A 14951-nucleotide genomic window follows, 5' to 3' on the forward strand; every position below is an offset into this window, starting at 1 on the left:
ATTCTCTGTAAAACCAGATCACGCAGGGTGTCATTGTAACATGTGATCCGTGTTGATTTCATCATTTTATAAGTAAATAAGTTAATTAAATTAGTCTGCATTAGACCTTTTCATGAAATAGGGAAAAGGAAACTCCTCAATCCTTGTCACCATATTTCACTCAGTAAATATTTTTGGATCGCAGGACAGGGCAGTGATTGGTGGTCAATGCCTCCCATGCCAGCCATGCATTCCAGCACATTCCCTGGGCTTCCTAGGTTTGTCACAGTCTATGCCTGTGATTTGTGCTGAGTCACTTAAACTTCCAAGTTTCTTCATTTCAAAAATGAGTGAATTGGCTTAAGTCAGTGGTTTTAAATTGTGTCCCAAGGCCCCATGCCAGGGTTTCAGGGGCATGTGAGCAGAAGCTAAGCTTAGTTAGTATTCAGTCTCCAAGAGCTGTGTCTGTTCAACATATTTTAAAACTTTGTTTAATATTTTGACACAAGAGTTGGGAAACGCCTGTAGGGAAAGCACAGTGAAAGCCAGACCAAGAAAATTTAGAGAAGAGAGTCAAAAGGGCTGCCATTTAAGCGCTCACTGGCACCAGCACAGGCCCCAGGCGTGTTGTGAATGAGCCCCTGCCCATGTGGGGTGTCTCTGCCTCATGCCATATATCAGGCTCTGGAGAAAGATCCTGCTGCTAAAAAGAAGACTTGAGAACCCTGGTCGAAATGGACTGAGCCCCTTCCAGCCTGAACTTCTATGGTGACGCTTCAAAGTAGTGTAAATACATGGCCCCAGCTGTGATGAGTGTGGTGGGGTTTGTAAACCACTAATGATAAAACAGAGCAATGGGTCCTGAACAGGGAACTATGTTCTGGAAGTAAAGGGAAAGCAGCCACAAAAGTCTAGTATTCATTAAATATTCACTTGTAAGATTAGGGGAGTAGTGATTAAAACGCATCCTCAAGAGAAAGAGTTGTGTCTGTGTGTGTGGTGGGGAGGGATTTCCAGTTTATTCTGAGTTTTCTTCATATTATGTTTCTTTTAAATTAGAAAAGTCTATGCTGATCACCTTCTTACAAATGAACTGATATCATACACCAATTTCTGACCCATAAACCCTGAAGTTTAGTTCAGGGAGAATGTATTTAGTGCCTACTGTATGCATCAGCAAGTCAGGTTTGAAATGCACTAAATTATTTGTGTTCTATGTTTATAAGGAACATCCGTATCATTGGGGTTGGTTCCAAGGGGCAGGGGCAGACTTGGCTCCTTCCTAGGTCTTATTTATAAAGAGCACAAATCCAGCCCCCAGGAAAGTGAGAGTTCAAATCACAGGAAGAAAACGCTTCAGTGTTTCTTAAAAGAGCTTCTGTTCTGTGTGTATAGCCCAACCCAGAATCCAACAGGAAAGATTTCCTGACTTTAAGCCTTAACCAAGTACATGTTTACAAGTGGTGCAATGCAATGTCATAAATAGTGCTTGATTTCCTTAAAAAGTTACAGAGTAAGTGCAGGCGTCATATTCCCTCTCCAATTACCAAGTTGTATGGGTACAAAAGGACAGGCAGCTAGTTGTAACCCATGGAGGACACACTGAGAGCTAATCTGGGCAGCCTGACTGTCATTCTAAATATCAGACGGTTATTTCATACGGGCGCTGGTTCTCTTTGTAAGGAAACACATTAGCGTGGAAATAGGAAACTTGGGTTCTACTGCCATGAGTTAGCTCTGGGGACACGGACATTCACAGGCTTAGGGTGACCAACCAATCCCATTTGCCTGAGACTCTCCTGGATTTAGCCCTGAAGGTCCCGTGTCCCAGGAAACCCGTTAGTCAAACTTAGGACAACTGGTCACTCACTGTGACAGACCCGTTTCAGCATTTGTAGAGCAGGGACAGAGAATGGAGTGATCGTCAAGCTTCCCGTTGTTAACAGTCCATGATGCAGGAGAGCTTGTGTTGCCCTCTCATGGGTGTTTAGGTTTCTGGAATGTGTTTCTGATGCAATTTATATAAACGTATTAGCCCAAACGTCAAACTGAATTAAACACCTGTTCCAAATGGGAGGAGGAAGTTTCCCACATCCCAAATCAAGTGTATTACCCAAGGTGCGTACAGTATTCGAATGTTGCATATTCGTCTACTTTGAGGACACTGCAACCAGGTTTTCACAAAAAGTCAGCCTCTTCAAAGCTCTTCTCACGCTCAAGGGATGATGTTAGAAGGGTTCTTTGGAATGCTTGATGATTTATCATAGAAGCTTGTAAAAAAGAAAGAAAGAAAGCCCAAAACTAAACTAAAAGGTTACTTTGAATATGTGGAACTGAAGTTCATTTAGCAAGATTCTGTTTACCACCCGCGAAAACGGGAGTACAAATTAAAGCATCTTTGAGATTTTCCTGTTAAATCAACGTTTGCTGATGGAGAGTTTCAGCAGATATTCTGGCAGTCTCTTATAACCCCCGCTTTCCTTGCATTTTGTTTCGTTTTGTTTTTCTGTTACTTTGTATCTTGAACAACAGTGGATAACTAGCAAAAGGTATTCCTCTCTGCCCTCCCCAGATTCACATGTGCATCAGGGAGAAGGATTTGAAGGGAATAAAGTAATTTCTGTGTCTTTCTAGGGCTTAGGTGTGGCTTCTAGCCATTGGCAAGCTGGTTGTCCTTTCCATAATCTGCTCAGAGCCAGCCCCATGCAGGCCCGTGACAGGTTTTGTAGTTGAGCCTAATCTTGTGGTTTTGTTTTCTTCATTTGGCATTTTGTGTGTGTGTGTGTGTGTGTGTGTGTGTGTGTGTGTAACCATAGCCTATTTTAAAAACAAGGGAAGCAAGCCCAGGACACAGAAAAGCAAGCCACTGAACCTCTCCGAGGCCAGAAAGACATTTGTCAAACATTCCAGGAGGCCCGCTGGACAACCTGATTCCCTGGCCTCCCTCCTCGTCTGCAGCTCCTGGCTTGGGGAAGCTGCCCAAACACTTTGTCTGTGAGCTGTCGCTCTCTGTCCCTGCTGCTGCAAAAGGCAAAAGTTCAGGAGTGAAGCCTTCACCTTTTCCACGTCTGCTTCTTATACAACAAATGATGTGTAGGCTTAGAACTGAGTCCAGGGACCTTCCTGGCCTCAAGCCTACTTGTGGGGCTTTGTAGACGTGACCAAGTGTGTTTGCTGGAGCAGGTCAGAGGGTGCATCAGCGTCCTGGGCAGCATTAAACAGAGAGTCTGGGTAGTCACCCCCTCTGCACACCCCATTCCCATGTTGACCGTTTACTTCACCAAGGATACAATCATTAAATCAAAAGAGTGTTCATATCTCAGATGCTGTGGAGTTTTGTTTTTCTTGGTGTTCTCTTTTATATTGAATAATAGCAGTGAAATGTTTCTGGTTACATATCTGTAGAGCTTGGTTATGTTCGATTGCCAAACACAGAAGAGAAAGCCAATTATCAAAGAAGAAAGAAAAAAAAAGAGAGAAAGGAAAAGGAGATGAAAAGAATGAAAAAGATACATGTGGGTTTCAATTTAAATTCTGACTCTCTTGGAAGGAAAAAAAAAAGAAGTCTCTGCTTTAGGTTTTTTTTTTTTTTTTTTTTTTTTTTCTGCTTTAGTTTTGATACATTCCTGCTTCAATGGAGAAATCTTCTGTTTGGGTTATTCCTTTCTGTGGGGACTGGCAAAAGTCTAGAACTTGACTAGGTCTTTAGCCTTTTTGAGGCATTTAGTGGCAGTCTGCCCTTAACTGGTTTGGCCTCAGATACTGCATTTGAGATACTCTGCTGCTTTTCTTTCTTTTTTTTTTTTTTAAACTGAACTATTCTTCCCTAAAATGTTATGGAATATTATCCCAAGGAGTATTTTGTTCATTGCAAGTCTAGATGTTTTCCTTCCTGTGCTCTCCTGAGGACCTCCTCTCTGTTTGTCTCTGTCTTGGGCCTCTGTTGCCTCTTTGTCTTTGAGTAGCTAGAACCTCAACCATCGGTGAAGTTCATGAGATTCAACCTAATAAAAGATTCAAAAACAGTCTGAAATGAAATGACTAGAGGGAACAGAGTGACAGGTGGAATCATGGGCACCTGGGTTGAGTCAGGCAGGACACCTGGCTTCTAGGCCCTGGACCATTTTATGATTTTGACCAAATTCACTGTTTCTCTGGGTATTGTTTCCTCACCTTCACAAGAAGTTGCACCAGGCAGGCTCTTAGTTTTGAGGATCTTGACTATATTTTAAGCCTTATTCGTTTTTTTTCAAATAATTTGGGGGTTACCTCCTTTCAGTCCACCAAGAAAATATTTTGCATATTTGATGCATACATGACCCTGCTTTATTTATTTATTTTTTGCGGTACGTGGGCCTCTCCCGTTGTGGAGCACAGGCTCCGGACGCGTAGGCTTAGCGGCCATGGCTCGCGGGCCCAGCCGCTCCACGGCATATGGGATCTTCCCGGACTGGGGCACGAACCCGTGTCCCCTGCATCGGCAGGCGGACTCTCAACCACTAAACCACCAGGGGAGCCATGACCGTGCTTTTGTTTTCTGTTTTTTACTTTCACATTTTTATGTTTTACATAAATAATAAATGCACACAGAAAAACTTCAAACAGTGCAGAAGAGGAAAAGGAAGATCTCCTCCCATCCTTGACACCCCGTTTCCTCTCCAGAGGCACCCACTGTTGTGTATTTTCCTAGAGAGATTTGCTGTATATGTATTGATATGATATGAATGCCCACTGCCTCCATTTTTCTAGTTACAAATAGTGGCATGCTCTTACTTGCATTTCTTTTCCTTGGATTTTTTTTTCTTCCCTCTTCTAAACATTGTTTCTTAGAGATTGTTCCATAGAAGGACCTACAGAGCTTCTTTATTCTTCAGAATAGCCACATAGAATTCCTCTGAATGAATGCATCATGATCTCTTATTGGTGGACACTGTTTTTGGTCTTTTGCTGTTATGGACAATACTATGGTGAATATTCTCATATAGACTTCTCCGTTGGTGGGTGTGCTTTATTTTGAAAACAAAGCCACTGGCTAAGTTCTACTCTTTTCCAGTCACTACAGTTAATAGCTGGAGATGTTTAGTCTGAGTGTAGTCTGAAGGATCAAATCTAAATTAACTGGGAGAAAGCAGCATGTCCACCATGCCTTCCCAATGGATGGTCGCCGTAAGGGCTGGTGTTTCAAAGGCTCGCAAGGGTGTGGTTTTGGAAGAGATCTTCTCCAAGTCTTAGACTCCCCCAGATAAGGAGGCAGACATCAATAAAACCTGCCAAGCAGTATCTGGACAGTGTGTGGAGTGGAGTAACAGAATCCTGTGTGAGTAGACTGACAATGCTGTCTTCCCAAGTTACGGCAGATGGGTCTGATTTGTCATGTCAGTAAGTACCAGACTTGAGCCGGTTTTAATATTTTTCAAAGAACCTGAGTTATAAAAATGAACATAACCTCTGAACAGTTAACAAAAAAATTTAACATTTTTAAGCTTTTTTCCTAACCTGGGGATTTCTGATATTGGAAATAGTCAATTTACACATTTCTCTTATAGACACAATTTTTTTTTTTTTTTTTTTTTTTGTCTATAGTAGTTACATCAGAAAAATAGGAGCATACTTTTTCGGAAGGTTCAGAAACGACTGTGCCAGGGGATAATCACTATTCTTCCATCTAAGCGTCCTTCTCCCGGCCTGAAGGAGGTCTTATGAATTAAACCCTTCTGGATATCTGGACTTTGTCTTACTTGAATTGGTATTTAAGAGAACTTTTCCCCGATGACACAGTGTGTGTCCCATCCCTGACCCTCCCACCCAGGCCTTCAAATAGAGATTGTGATTACGCTCCAACAAGCTGTAGAAATGGCGTACTTATTTCAGTTATTTTGGCATTGATCACAGCTGTGCTTTTTTTCTGTTCTCAAACTGAGAACATAAGGAATGCCCAGCTGGTTTCAGTCATTCATCCCATCGTTTACTGAGTTTCCCTGTGTGCCAGGGACGGTGCCAAGAAATGAGAGTTCTTGGTGGTGGGCTTGATTCGGGAAGTGAAGCCCAAACTGTTTGGGCAGAATACTCCAGTATCTTACCTTGCCTCGAGTGACTTCCCTGGGATTGAGCAGAGTTGTACATCTGTCCAAACCTTCCTTGAGCCCTTCCTAATTGTAACCTGAGCAACCTTTGTCCCAGGGCCCTGTTTTGAGTGCTTTGAGGGTCTGCTGTTTAAGTGGTGCTTCCTTGCGATCAACTGAAGGGAAACCGTGTGTAGCGGGGTTGCCTCAGTTTCAGTGATCGTTCCTGGTCTTCAGTTTCAGGTGTGGCAGAGGGCGGCCAAGGACAGTTGAAAGGGCAGGTGGACGGAGTGTTGGGGGTTCAACTGTGGCCCTGGTTCCACCTGTTTCTAAGCAGAGCACGCCCCTCACCTCCCTGGGTTTCACAAAATAAAAGGCTGGACTAGATGCTTTCCAGGAGTCCTTACAAAGCCTAACATTCTAGCGCTCCACGGCCAAGCATAAAAACCCACCTCATTTCTTCACACGTTCCTTGTGAGTTCCTGTGAAGGCAGGAGCTGTTTATTCAACTACAAACCCAGTGCCCAGCACACAGTGGGAATGGGATAAAGATTTGAGTGAGTTATAAGTAAATTTCAAAAAAAAAAGTATTTTTACCCCACCTCTACTCCCATCCAGAGGAAGTTCCTGTCATGGAATTAATTCTTCCTTAAGGAAACCAGTTCTTCTACAGAAAATCTTCAGTGTTGGTATTTTCTTTTCTTTTTTAAAATTTTACTGGCGTAGAGTTGATTTACAATGTTGTGTTGGTTTCAGGTGTACAGCATAGTGATTCAGTTATACATATATTCATTCTTTTTCAGATTCTTTTCCCATATAGGTCATTACAGAATATTGAGTAGAGTTCCCTGTGTTACACAGTAGGTCCTTGTTGATTCTCTATTTTATATATAATAGTGTGTGTATGTTAATCCCAAACTCCTAATTTATGCCTCCCCGCTACGTTTCCCCTTTCGTAACCATAAGTTTGTTTTCTAAGTCTGTGAGTCTGTTGCTGTTTTGTAACTAAGTTCATTTATATCATTTTTTAAAATTAGATTCCACATGAGTGATATTATATGATATTTGTCTTTGTCTGACTTACTTCACTTAGTATGATAATCTCTAGGTCCATCCATGTTGCTGCAAATGGCATTATTTCATTCTTTTTTATGGCTGAGTAATAGTCCATTGTATATATGTACCACATCTTCTTTACCTGTTCCTCTGTCCACGGACATTTAGGTTGCTTCCCTGTCTTGGCTATTGTAAATAGTGCTGCAGTGAACATTGGTGTGCACGTATCTTTTCAAGTTATGGTTTTGTCCAGATATATGGCCAGGAGTGGGATTGCTGGCTGATATGGTAGTTCTATTTTTAGTTTTTTAAGGAACCTCCGTACTGTTCTGCATAGTGGTTATACCAATTTACATTCCTACAAACAGTGTAGGAGGGTTTCCTGGTACTTTCTTTTCAATGTGTGTGTGTGTGTGTTTTCTACACATTCACTTAATACATAGTTGATTAGGCTAATTTAAAATTCATCTAAGAAAGTTTAGTTATAAAATATGTTCCCTTGTAATATCCATAACAAACTGATGATCTGAAATATTTTACTTTGAACTTTAAGTAAAGTATGCCAATAATTTTATCTTTTAAAGGTAATGATACCAAATATAGCAAAAATTGAGCGTTTTTTTCCCTCAGAAATGAAGTAAGTATATAAAATTACACATTGTTGCCTTTGGCCCTGACCTAGGAGCAAATAGACTGAAAAGCATGGTTTTCTTTATTGTAGGATATTACCCAGGCAGAAGTTAAGCAGATTTGACTGGTAAACTGTTTGGAGGAAAGCTAGCACTTTTTAAGATGCATTTTTTGGCGGGGGGTGGGGTGGTGTGGGGAGACACCAATTATAGAATTTATTAAAGGATTACAAATTTTTTTTTTCTAAAGTGAAGTACTGCATGCCAAAATTTTAAATGTCGGTAAATGCAGACAAATAGAAAATCCGTAAAAAGTTTCAAACACTTCTTGTGGCTTTATCCAATCACAAACGCTGTTAGCATTTTTATATCATTTCTTTCTCACAATAATTCTCACTAAATGATTCTCTAATTATTCACTAATAATTTCTCACTAAATAATTTCTTTGGGGCACCCTCTTTTAACAAAGCGTGAATGGCGTCCTGCTTTTGTGTAGGTCCCTGATCTAGGTACTATGTTTTACATGTCGCTCGTCAATTCACTCATCCATCCTAAGTATTATTTTCTACCCACCACCTGTCAACGATCACATGCCCTCCTTAGCCCTGCCATAAGCATGCAGTTTATCTGAGACCGTGCATACACACCCCCAGATGTCCTGGTGAAATTAGCTTTTATGCTGTGTCAACTTGTGTGGAATTTACTTACGACCACTCTGTTCTCTGAAAGGTTTAAAATGTATTCTAGAACACAGGCAAGGTGTGAAATCAGGTTTTTAACAGGGCACAAAAGCCACGACTAGGTGAGCCAGGAGAAGGGCCAGTATCTGAGCCTCCATGAATTGAATTAAGGTAATAATTACTTCAACAGTAATGATTAACAGGAAAGTGCTTTGGAAGGAATCTCAGGAATCTATAGTGTAAAGCGCAAAGCATTCTGATGATCTCTTTTTGATAAGGTGCTGTGGTCCCTGGTCATTCACCCGCCTGTTCTTCCCTCCTGTAGTGATGAATCACCAGCACCAGCAGCAGATGGCATCCAGTTCCCTGAGCCAGCAGAGCCACCCTCCTCAGAACCCCCCAGCAGGGCTCATGAGTATGCCCAACGCGCTGACCACGCAGCAGCAGCAGCAGCAGAAACTTCGGCTTCAGAGGATCCAGATGGAGAGAGAGAGAATTAGGATGCGTCAAGAGGAGCTCATGAGGCAGGTATGGCCTTCGGTGGGGCCTGGTGGAGGCTTCGTGGCCTTTGGTGGCAAGGCTAGTGGGTAGGTATCTACTTGCCATCGCATTAAAAGCCCAAAGCGCTGCTTCAAACTTCCAACATCTATTTGCACTGTCTTGAGAGCCAAACGTAGATGAGTACAAAGACTAGCTGTATCAGCATGGCTGCCTGTGGCTTTCACTGCTAATCACTAGAAGGAGAGGAAGAATACGTTCCAGTTATTTATTACTGTGTAATACATTATCGCAAAACTCAGTGGCTTGAAACAATAGCCATTGTATTATATCACGCCATTTCGTGGTCAGGAATTGGGGCAGGGCTCAGCTGGACTGTTCTTGTGCTGTACGTGATTTTGACTGAGGTCACTTAACGGTGGTCGACCGGTGGGTAGCCTGGCCTGGAGGGTCCAAGGTGGGTTTACTCAAGTGTGTGGCACCATGGAAAGGGCTGCTGGAAGACTGAGCATAGCTAGGACTAAAAGCTGGAGTATTTGCCCACGGCATCTCTAGCTTGGCAATCTCAGAGCAGTGGGACGTATTACATAGCAGCTTGGGTCTCCCCAAGAGAATGTTCTAAGAGACAGGAATTGAAAGCTGCCAGGGTCTCGGGCCTGGCTCTGGAAACTGCCACAGAGTCAGTTCTTCCATATTCTCTTGGACAGAGCAGTCACAGCACACCCCTCCACCCCCAATTAGAGCAGATAGCAGAGGGGATGTTCCACGGAAGAGATGACAAAGAATCTGCAACCATCTTTGATCCATCGTGGAGCATGAGAAAAAGAAAGGAAAATGTTTTGCATACAGACTCTGATAGAGTGCTCTGCAAAACCCCCTGGGCTTTGATCAGGCACTTAGTGCCATTTCCTCATTCAGTCAGTCAGTCAACAGAGTGTGTGTCCTCTGTGAGTCAGGCTCAGGGCCTCACTTCACAAAATAAAGAAAAGAAAATCCATGAAGGAGCCCACAGTGTTCTCCCTGATTCAGTGGCTTGGTCTGTGCAAAAGCAGAATTCTCTTCTGTGTTGCTAAACTCATGTAGCCCATGCTTTCAGGTCTCATAAATTTTGCTGGCTGCATTTTGGGGAGGAAGGCTTCAGTTTATTGTTTTAATTCTTCAGACTTTGCCTTATGACTCACATGAAGCAAGATACACGGGTAGCTTCCTTTCCATGTGGACGGAAATGAATAGTTTTAACTGTTCCAGAAAGCTTTCTTCCAGGGGGCTGGGGGTATTAGGGTAAACACGATTTTTTCTTTTAGTTATATCTGATACTTTCAAAGATATACATTGACTGCCATAGGTAAATAATGTATTTCTCATCAAATAAATTTCAAATAAATTCTAAAATATAAAGTATCTACACTGTATGAAGTTTAAAAAACATGATGAATTAAAAGAATTTCTTATACATAGCCTTTGAAAATGTGGGAAATGAATATAAATTGTGCTTTGTTGTTCTGTTGAACTAGCCTCTAAATTTGAGGAATACAACTTTGTAATATAACCATCGTTGTGCTTTTTTTACCCTGAGGATTTATGTCTGAACTTTCACGGTTATTTCAGGGTAGCATTTGTTTATACTGTTTTTAGATATACAGTATCATGTTTCTTAGCAGGAAATGATTGTATTATGGTTTTCTGTCTTTGGATAATAATTCTGTTTGGAATAATTTATCTATTTTATAATATAGAGTAATATAAATAGTATTATAGTAGCATTTATAAGTTTTAATGTTTTTTTTTTTCCCCCGCAAAGAATGACTTGTGTCTCAGTTTCTGCCTCGTTCTGTGTTTCTCTTTCCCCTACCCCACCTCCTCCTTTCCCACAGAAAGTATTTCTGAAAAGGGGTGGAGAAAAGTGCCCCAAATTGTTTCCTTTATTCCAACCATAGGTGCCTTTGAACCAGAATGTTAGTATTGATGGTTCATATTACAGAAATACCAACCAAGTTCCTTAAATGCTGATCCCTAGAGGTTGTGGAACTTGGAGTATTTTGCTGCATGACAGCGTCGACTCCACTGTACAGGACCTCGGGGAGGAACGCTGTCCAGATTTGCTCCCAGAGTCTCCTGTAGTTCAGCTTTGAACGTGTGAGCTTGTGTGTGTGTGTGTGTGTGTGTGTGTGTGTGTGTGTGTGTGTGGTTAGAGGAGGAGAAGAAGGTGGAATGGATTGTTCTGATGTCTTTTTATCTTTATTATGGATACAGGAAAAAAGGTCTAAAGAGACTTTTTTAAGTCGTGGCAGACATGTTCCCCATCCAGCAGCAGCCTGATACTCAGGGTCAAAGATATTGTTTAAGGCCATACAGTAAATGGTGTTGGAGTGTTTGATGACAGTGGCATTTGCCAAGATGTCTGATTGTTCAGGTGTGGATTAGTATGTGTATCACCTTTGTGGGGTTTTTTTTTACTGCTTTCTTTTGGTGCTTTGCCCTTAAGCCTCGCTATTTGCACTTAAGCCAGGGTGGGGCAGGGAAATGGATTGGAAGTAAAAGTGATATTTGGCTCACCTGTTTAGCCGCCTTCCAGCACCTGGTAGGAAGGTAGAGGGACGGAAGCAGTGGTGGTCCTGATGAGCTCTGAAGATTGTCTGTGCCATTTGTTCTTTCTGTCCCACTCCCTGTTCTACGTAGTCAACAACTTCCTGAATATCCTTTGCTTTCTGGGCACTTTGTAATTCCCCTGGCCTTCCTCTAGTTTGCAGGAGGGCCCTAGCTGTCCAGCCTGTCTTCTTGAAGTCCCTGCCCAGCAGGCAGGCCCTGACCTTCCTATCAGGGGAGAATTTCTGGGAGAGAGGCCCCTTCCTAGGCTCCATCTTTATGATAGGAAAGGAGGTTGGTAAATTTTAATAAATAGAATGAATTTGTTCCTAATTCTTGGGAAGTCATCAGTACTCTGTACATATATATATATATATATATATATATATTTTTTTTTTTTTTTGCCGTACTTGGGCCTCTCACTGTTGTGGCCTCTCCCGTTGCGGAGCACAGGCTCCGGACGCGCAGGCTCAGCGGCCATGGCTCATGGGCCCAGACGCTCGGCGGTATGTGGGATCTTCCCGGACCGGGGCACGAACCCGTGTCCCCTGCATCGGCAGGCGGACTCTCAACCACTGCACCACCAGGGAAGCCCATTACTCTGTATATTTTTATTATTGTTAAATATATGATAAATGTGAAAGGTCCTTATGAGTTATATGCCATGTAAATATTATTTTATTTTTCCTTTTTCTTCTTCTTCTTCATCTCCTTCTCCCTCTTGTTCTTTTTTCTGTTTCTGTGCCATTGTTCCTCCAGGCATGTAGTCTGATGTTGTGCTGTGGAGAAAACAATTCCTCGGTTCTCGTTCCACAGTCTGACGTACACCTCACAATGCCTAGGGCTCAGATGTTAACTTGTCTCTGAAATCATGCCAGAGATATTAACAAATGAAGTTGAGGAAAGTCTGATTACAGATCTGAAGTGAACCTCCATTATTTCAGGATGGAAATTTTTTTTTTTCATTCCTTCTTTTATCTCTTCATTTGTTTATTCACCCAACATTTATGTTGTGGGAAATACTAAAAAGATAAGTGGGACATGGCTGCCTTCAGATAACTCACATTTTAGCAAAGGAGACAAAATGATGAACTCTAATCCAGATTGGTGGCCAGAAGGATAAATTCAAACCATTCCTTACTTCGTGGGGTCCCAGTGCTGCCATCTTTCACTTTCATAGCTGGAGCAGGGACCAGATGCACCAGAGCCCAGAGTTCTGTGAAAATGAGCATAAGGTGCTTCTTTCTTTCTTTTCCTCGTTCCCACAGGCCAACAGAACTCTGATCAAAGGGCCGGTGAGGTTTGGTATCTCCCCTGATTAGGAATCTTTTGAAGTAGAAGAGTTTTGTTAAAAATGATCCCTACAATTTAGCATTGGCTGCTGTAGCAACAGAGTGGAACTGCTTGTATCTGATAATTGATGAATTATCTCAGAATGTGGCAGGTGCTCCAAGGGCTGGGGTGCCACGAGCCCAAGGGGATCCCAGCCAGGTCTGCAGTACGTGGCCTTATTAGGAAAGTGGAACTTTCTCTGCTTTCAGCGTCTGTCACAGACATTATGGAGAGTGAATTCTCATGAAAGACATTCTCCGTTGTCCGTGATAATCAGTTTTATTTTTGCTAAGTTTTCCAAAACGCCGTGAAGCGGTTTCAGGCTCATCTAAGAAACGGCAACCCTAGGAAAGAAAGCAATTCTCAGTTGAAGATGTACTTCCTGCTACCTTCATATTAGAAAAAAAAGTTAGAATTCAGTTTATGAAGTTTTTTTAAGTAAAAAATCATTTTTAACTTTTAAAAATATAATTTAGTAGTTTTTTTTGTTTGTTTTCTCTGACTGAGATGAGAGAAAGCATTTTACTAACTGAAAGAATTCAGACTCAAAAGACTTCATAATGGGACTTCCCTGGCGGTCCAGTGGTTACACTCTGTGCTTCCACTGCTGGGGGCACCGGTTCGACCCCTGGTCGGGGGACTAAGATCCCGCATGCCTCGCAGTGCACCCAAAAAGAAAAAGAAAAAAGACTTCACAATGTATGATTCCATTTATATGACATTCTGGAAAGGGCAAAACTATAGGGACAGAGAACAGATGAGTGGTTGCTACAGTTAAAGATCGGGGAGGGGCTGCCTCCACAGGAGAGGCACTAGGGGGTTTGTGGGGGATGACACAGTTCTGTGTCTTGCTTGCAGTGGCTGCTTCACAACTGTATTATGTATTTGTCAAAACTTAGAACTGTACAGTTTCACAGAGTGAATTCGACTCTAAGTAAATATAATAATAAAGTAAAAGTGTCGCACAGAAAAGACAAAACACATTCATTGTAGTAAATGTTTTAAAATAATCAAAACCAGGAAAGAATGTATGCATCACTTATACTCTTACCTAAAGAGAGCAGCTATGAAGATGTTGGTGATTTCTCTCCAGTCTTCGTATGTATCCATGTGTATTTTGTTTTTTAAAACAAAATTGGTAGTAGAGAATACTACTGTTTGTTATCTCTTTTTCTTAATATATTGGGAAGTCATTTATTTATTCTGTATCAGCCATGGAAGTTGTGCTGTGAGTTTGGACATATCTATTCTAAGCTGCCTGGAATCCTTTCTCCAACGTTTCTGGACATAAATTTTTAAAATACTATGAGCCACACGTGCCCACAAGACTATAGATTATTCTGCTGTTACAGCTTAAAAACCAACACAGTATTTGCTCAGTATCATAAAGGGCATGTTTACAACTTTACCGGAGGAAATGGAAAATTTGAGTAACTCGTAAGAAATTGAGAAACAGGCTTCGCAGTCCCTATTTACCCCTCTGAAAGAACAATTCCTTGACATAAAAACAGACTCTTGGCTTTATCTGAGGAGAGTATTTCGTTGTATTATTCATTTAAATATGAAGCTGGGGGACCTTCTGCCTCAAAGATGATTTTAACCTCGAGGACTTCCCGTCAGCCTCCAGGGCCTGGAAGAGTCTTAAGTGAAGAAGCCTTCGCTCCCTCTGCGTTGTTGGGAAATGGTTATTATTCCCAGGCAGACTCAGCACTGCTTTTACCCCCATCCTTCCCTTAATTGAGGCTCAGTGGACAGGAGAAAGCAGCTTGTCAAACAAAAATGCTGACTAAGCCCGGCCTCTGGTTGCCAGGGCAACAGGGACAAGGGGAGAGGGCTTGGGCAGGAGGCCTCAGAATTCTTTTGGCAGGTCTCACAGATTTTTGTTGGGCTTGACAACCACTACCGGGTCTGGCCGGCCAGCTGGCCGGCCTCTGGCAGCCATTCCTGACCGAGGGCCCGGGGGAGGGACACACCCGGCTGTGAGCAGCGCTGGTCCAGGGAAGGTTCTGAGGTCTGTTTTTTGTCATGTGAAGAATAGCTATTTAGAGACGTTAAAAAGTGTCATATCATAGCCTAAGTAGTGGCTGCTTCATAGAGTCTTGCCTTCAGCACCTGGGGCTATAATTTC

At 42.2% G+C, this 14951-nt stretch overlaps 1 protein-coding gene across 2 annotated transcripts in view; it reads left to right on the forward strand.

The window, feature by feature from the left end:
* WWTR1 (WW domain containing transcription regulator 1) overlaps positions 1–14951 on the forward strand; it is a 132198-nt gene that overhangs the window by 98151 nt on the left and 19096 nt on the right. For both annotated transcript variants that reach the window (XM_060149643.1, XM_060149644.1), the window contains exon 4: positions 8733–8935. In XM_060149643.1, coding sequence (XP_060005626.1) covers positions 8733–8935 — 203 coding nt within the window. The remainder of the gene's footprint in view (positions 1–8732; positions 8936–14951) is intronic.

Source organism: Lagenorhynchus albirostris, chromosome 5, assembly GCF_949774975.1.
Source record: "Lagenorhynchus albirostris chromosome 5, mLagAlb1.1, whole genome shotgun sequence".
In the NCBI taxonomy this organism is placed as follows: domain Eukaryota; kingdom Metazoa; phylum Chordata; class Mammalia; order Artiodactyla; family Delphinidae; genus Lagenorhynchus; species Lagenorhynchus albirostris.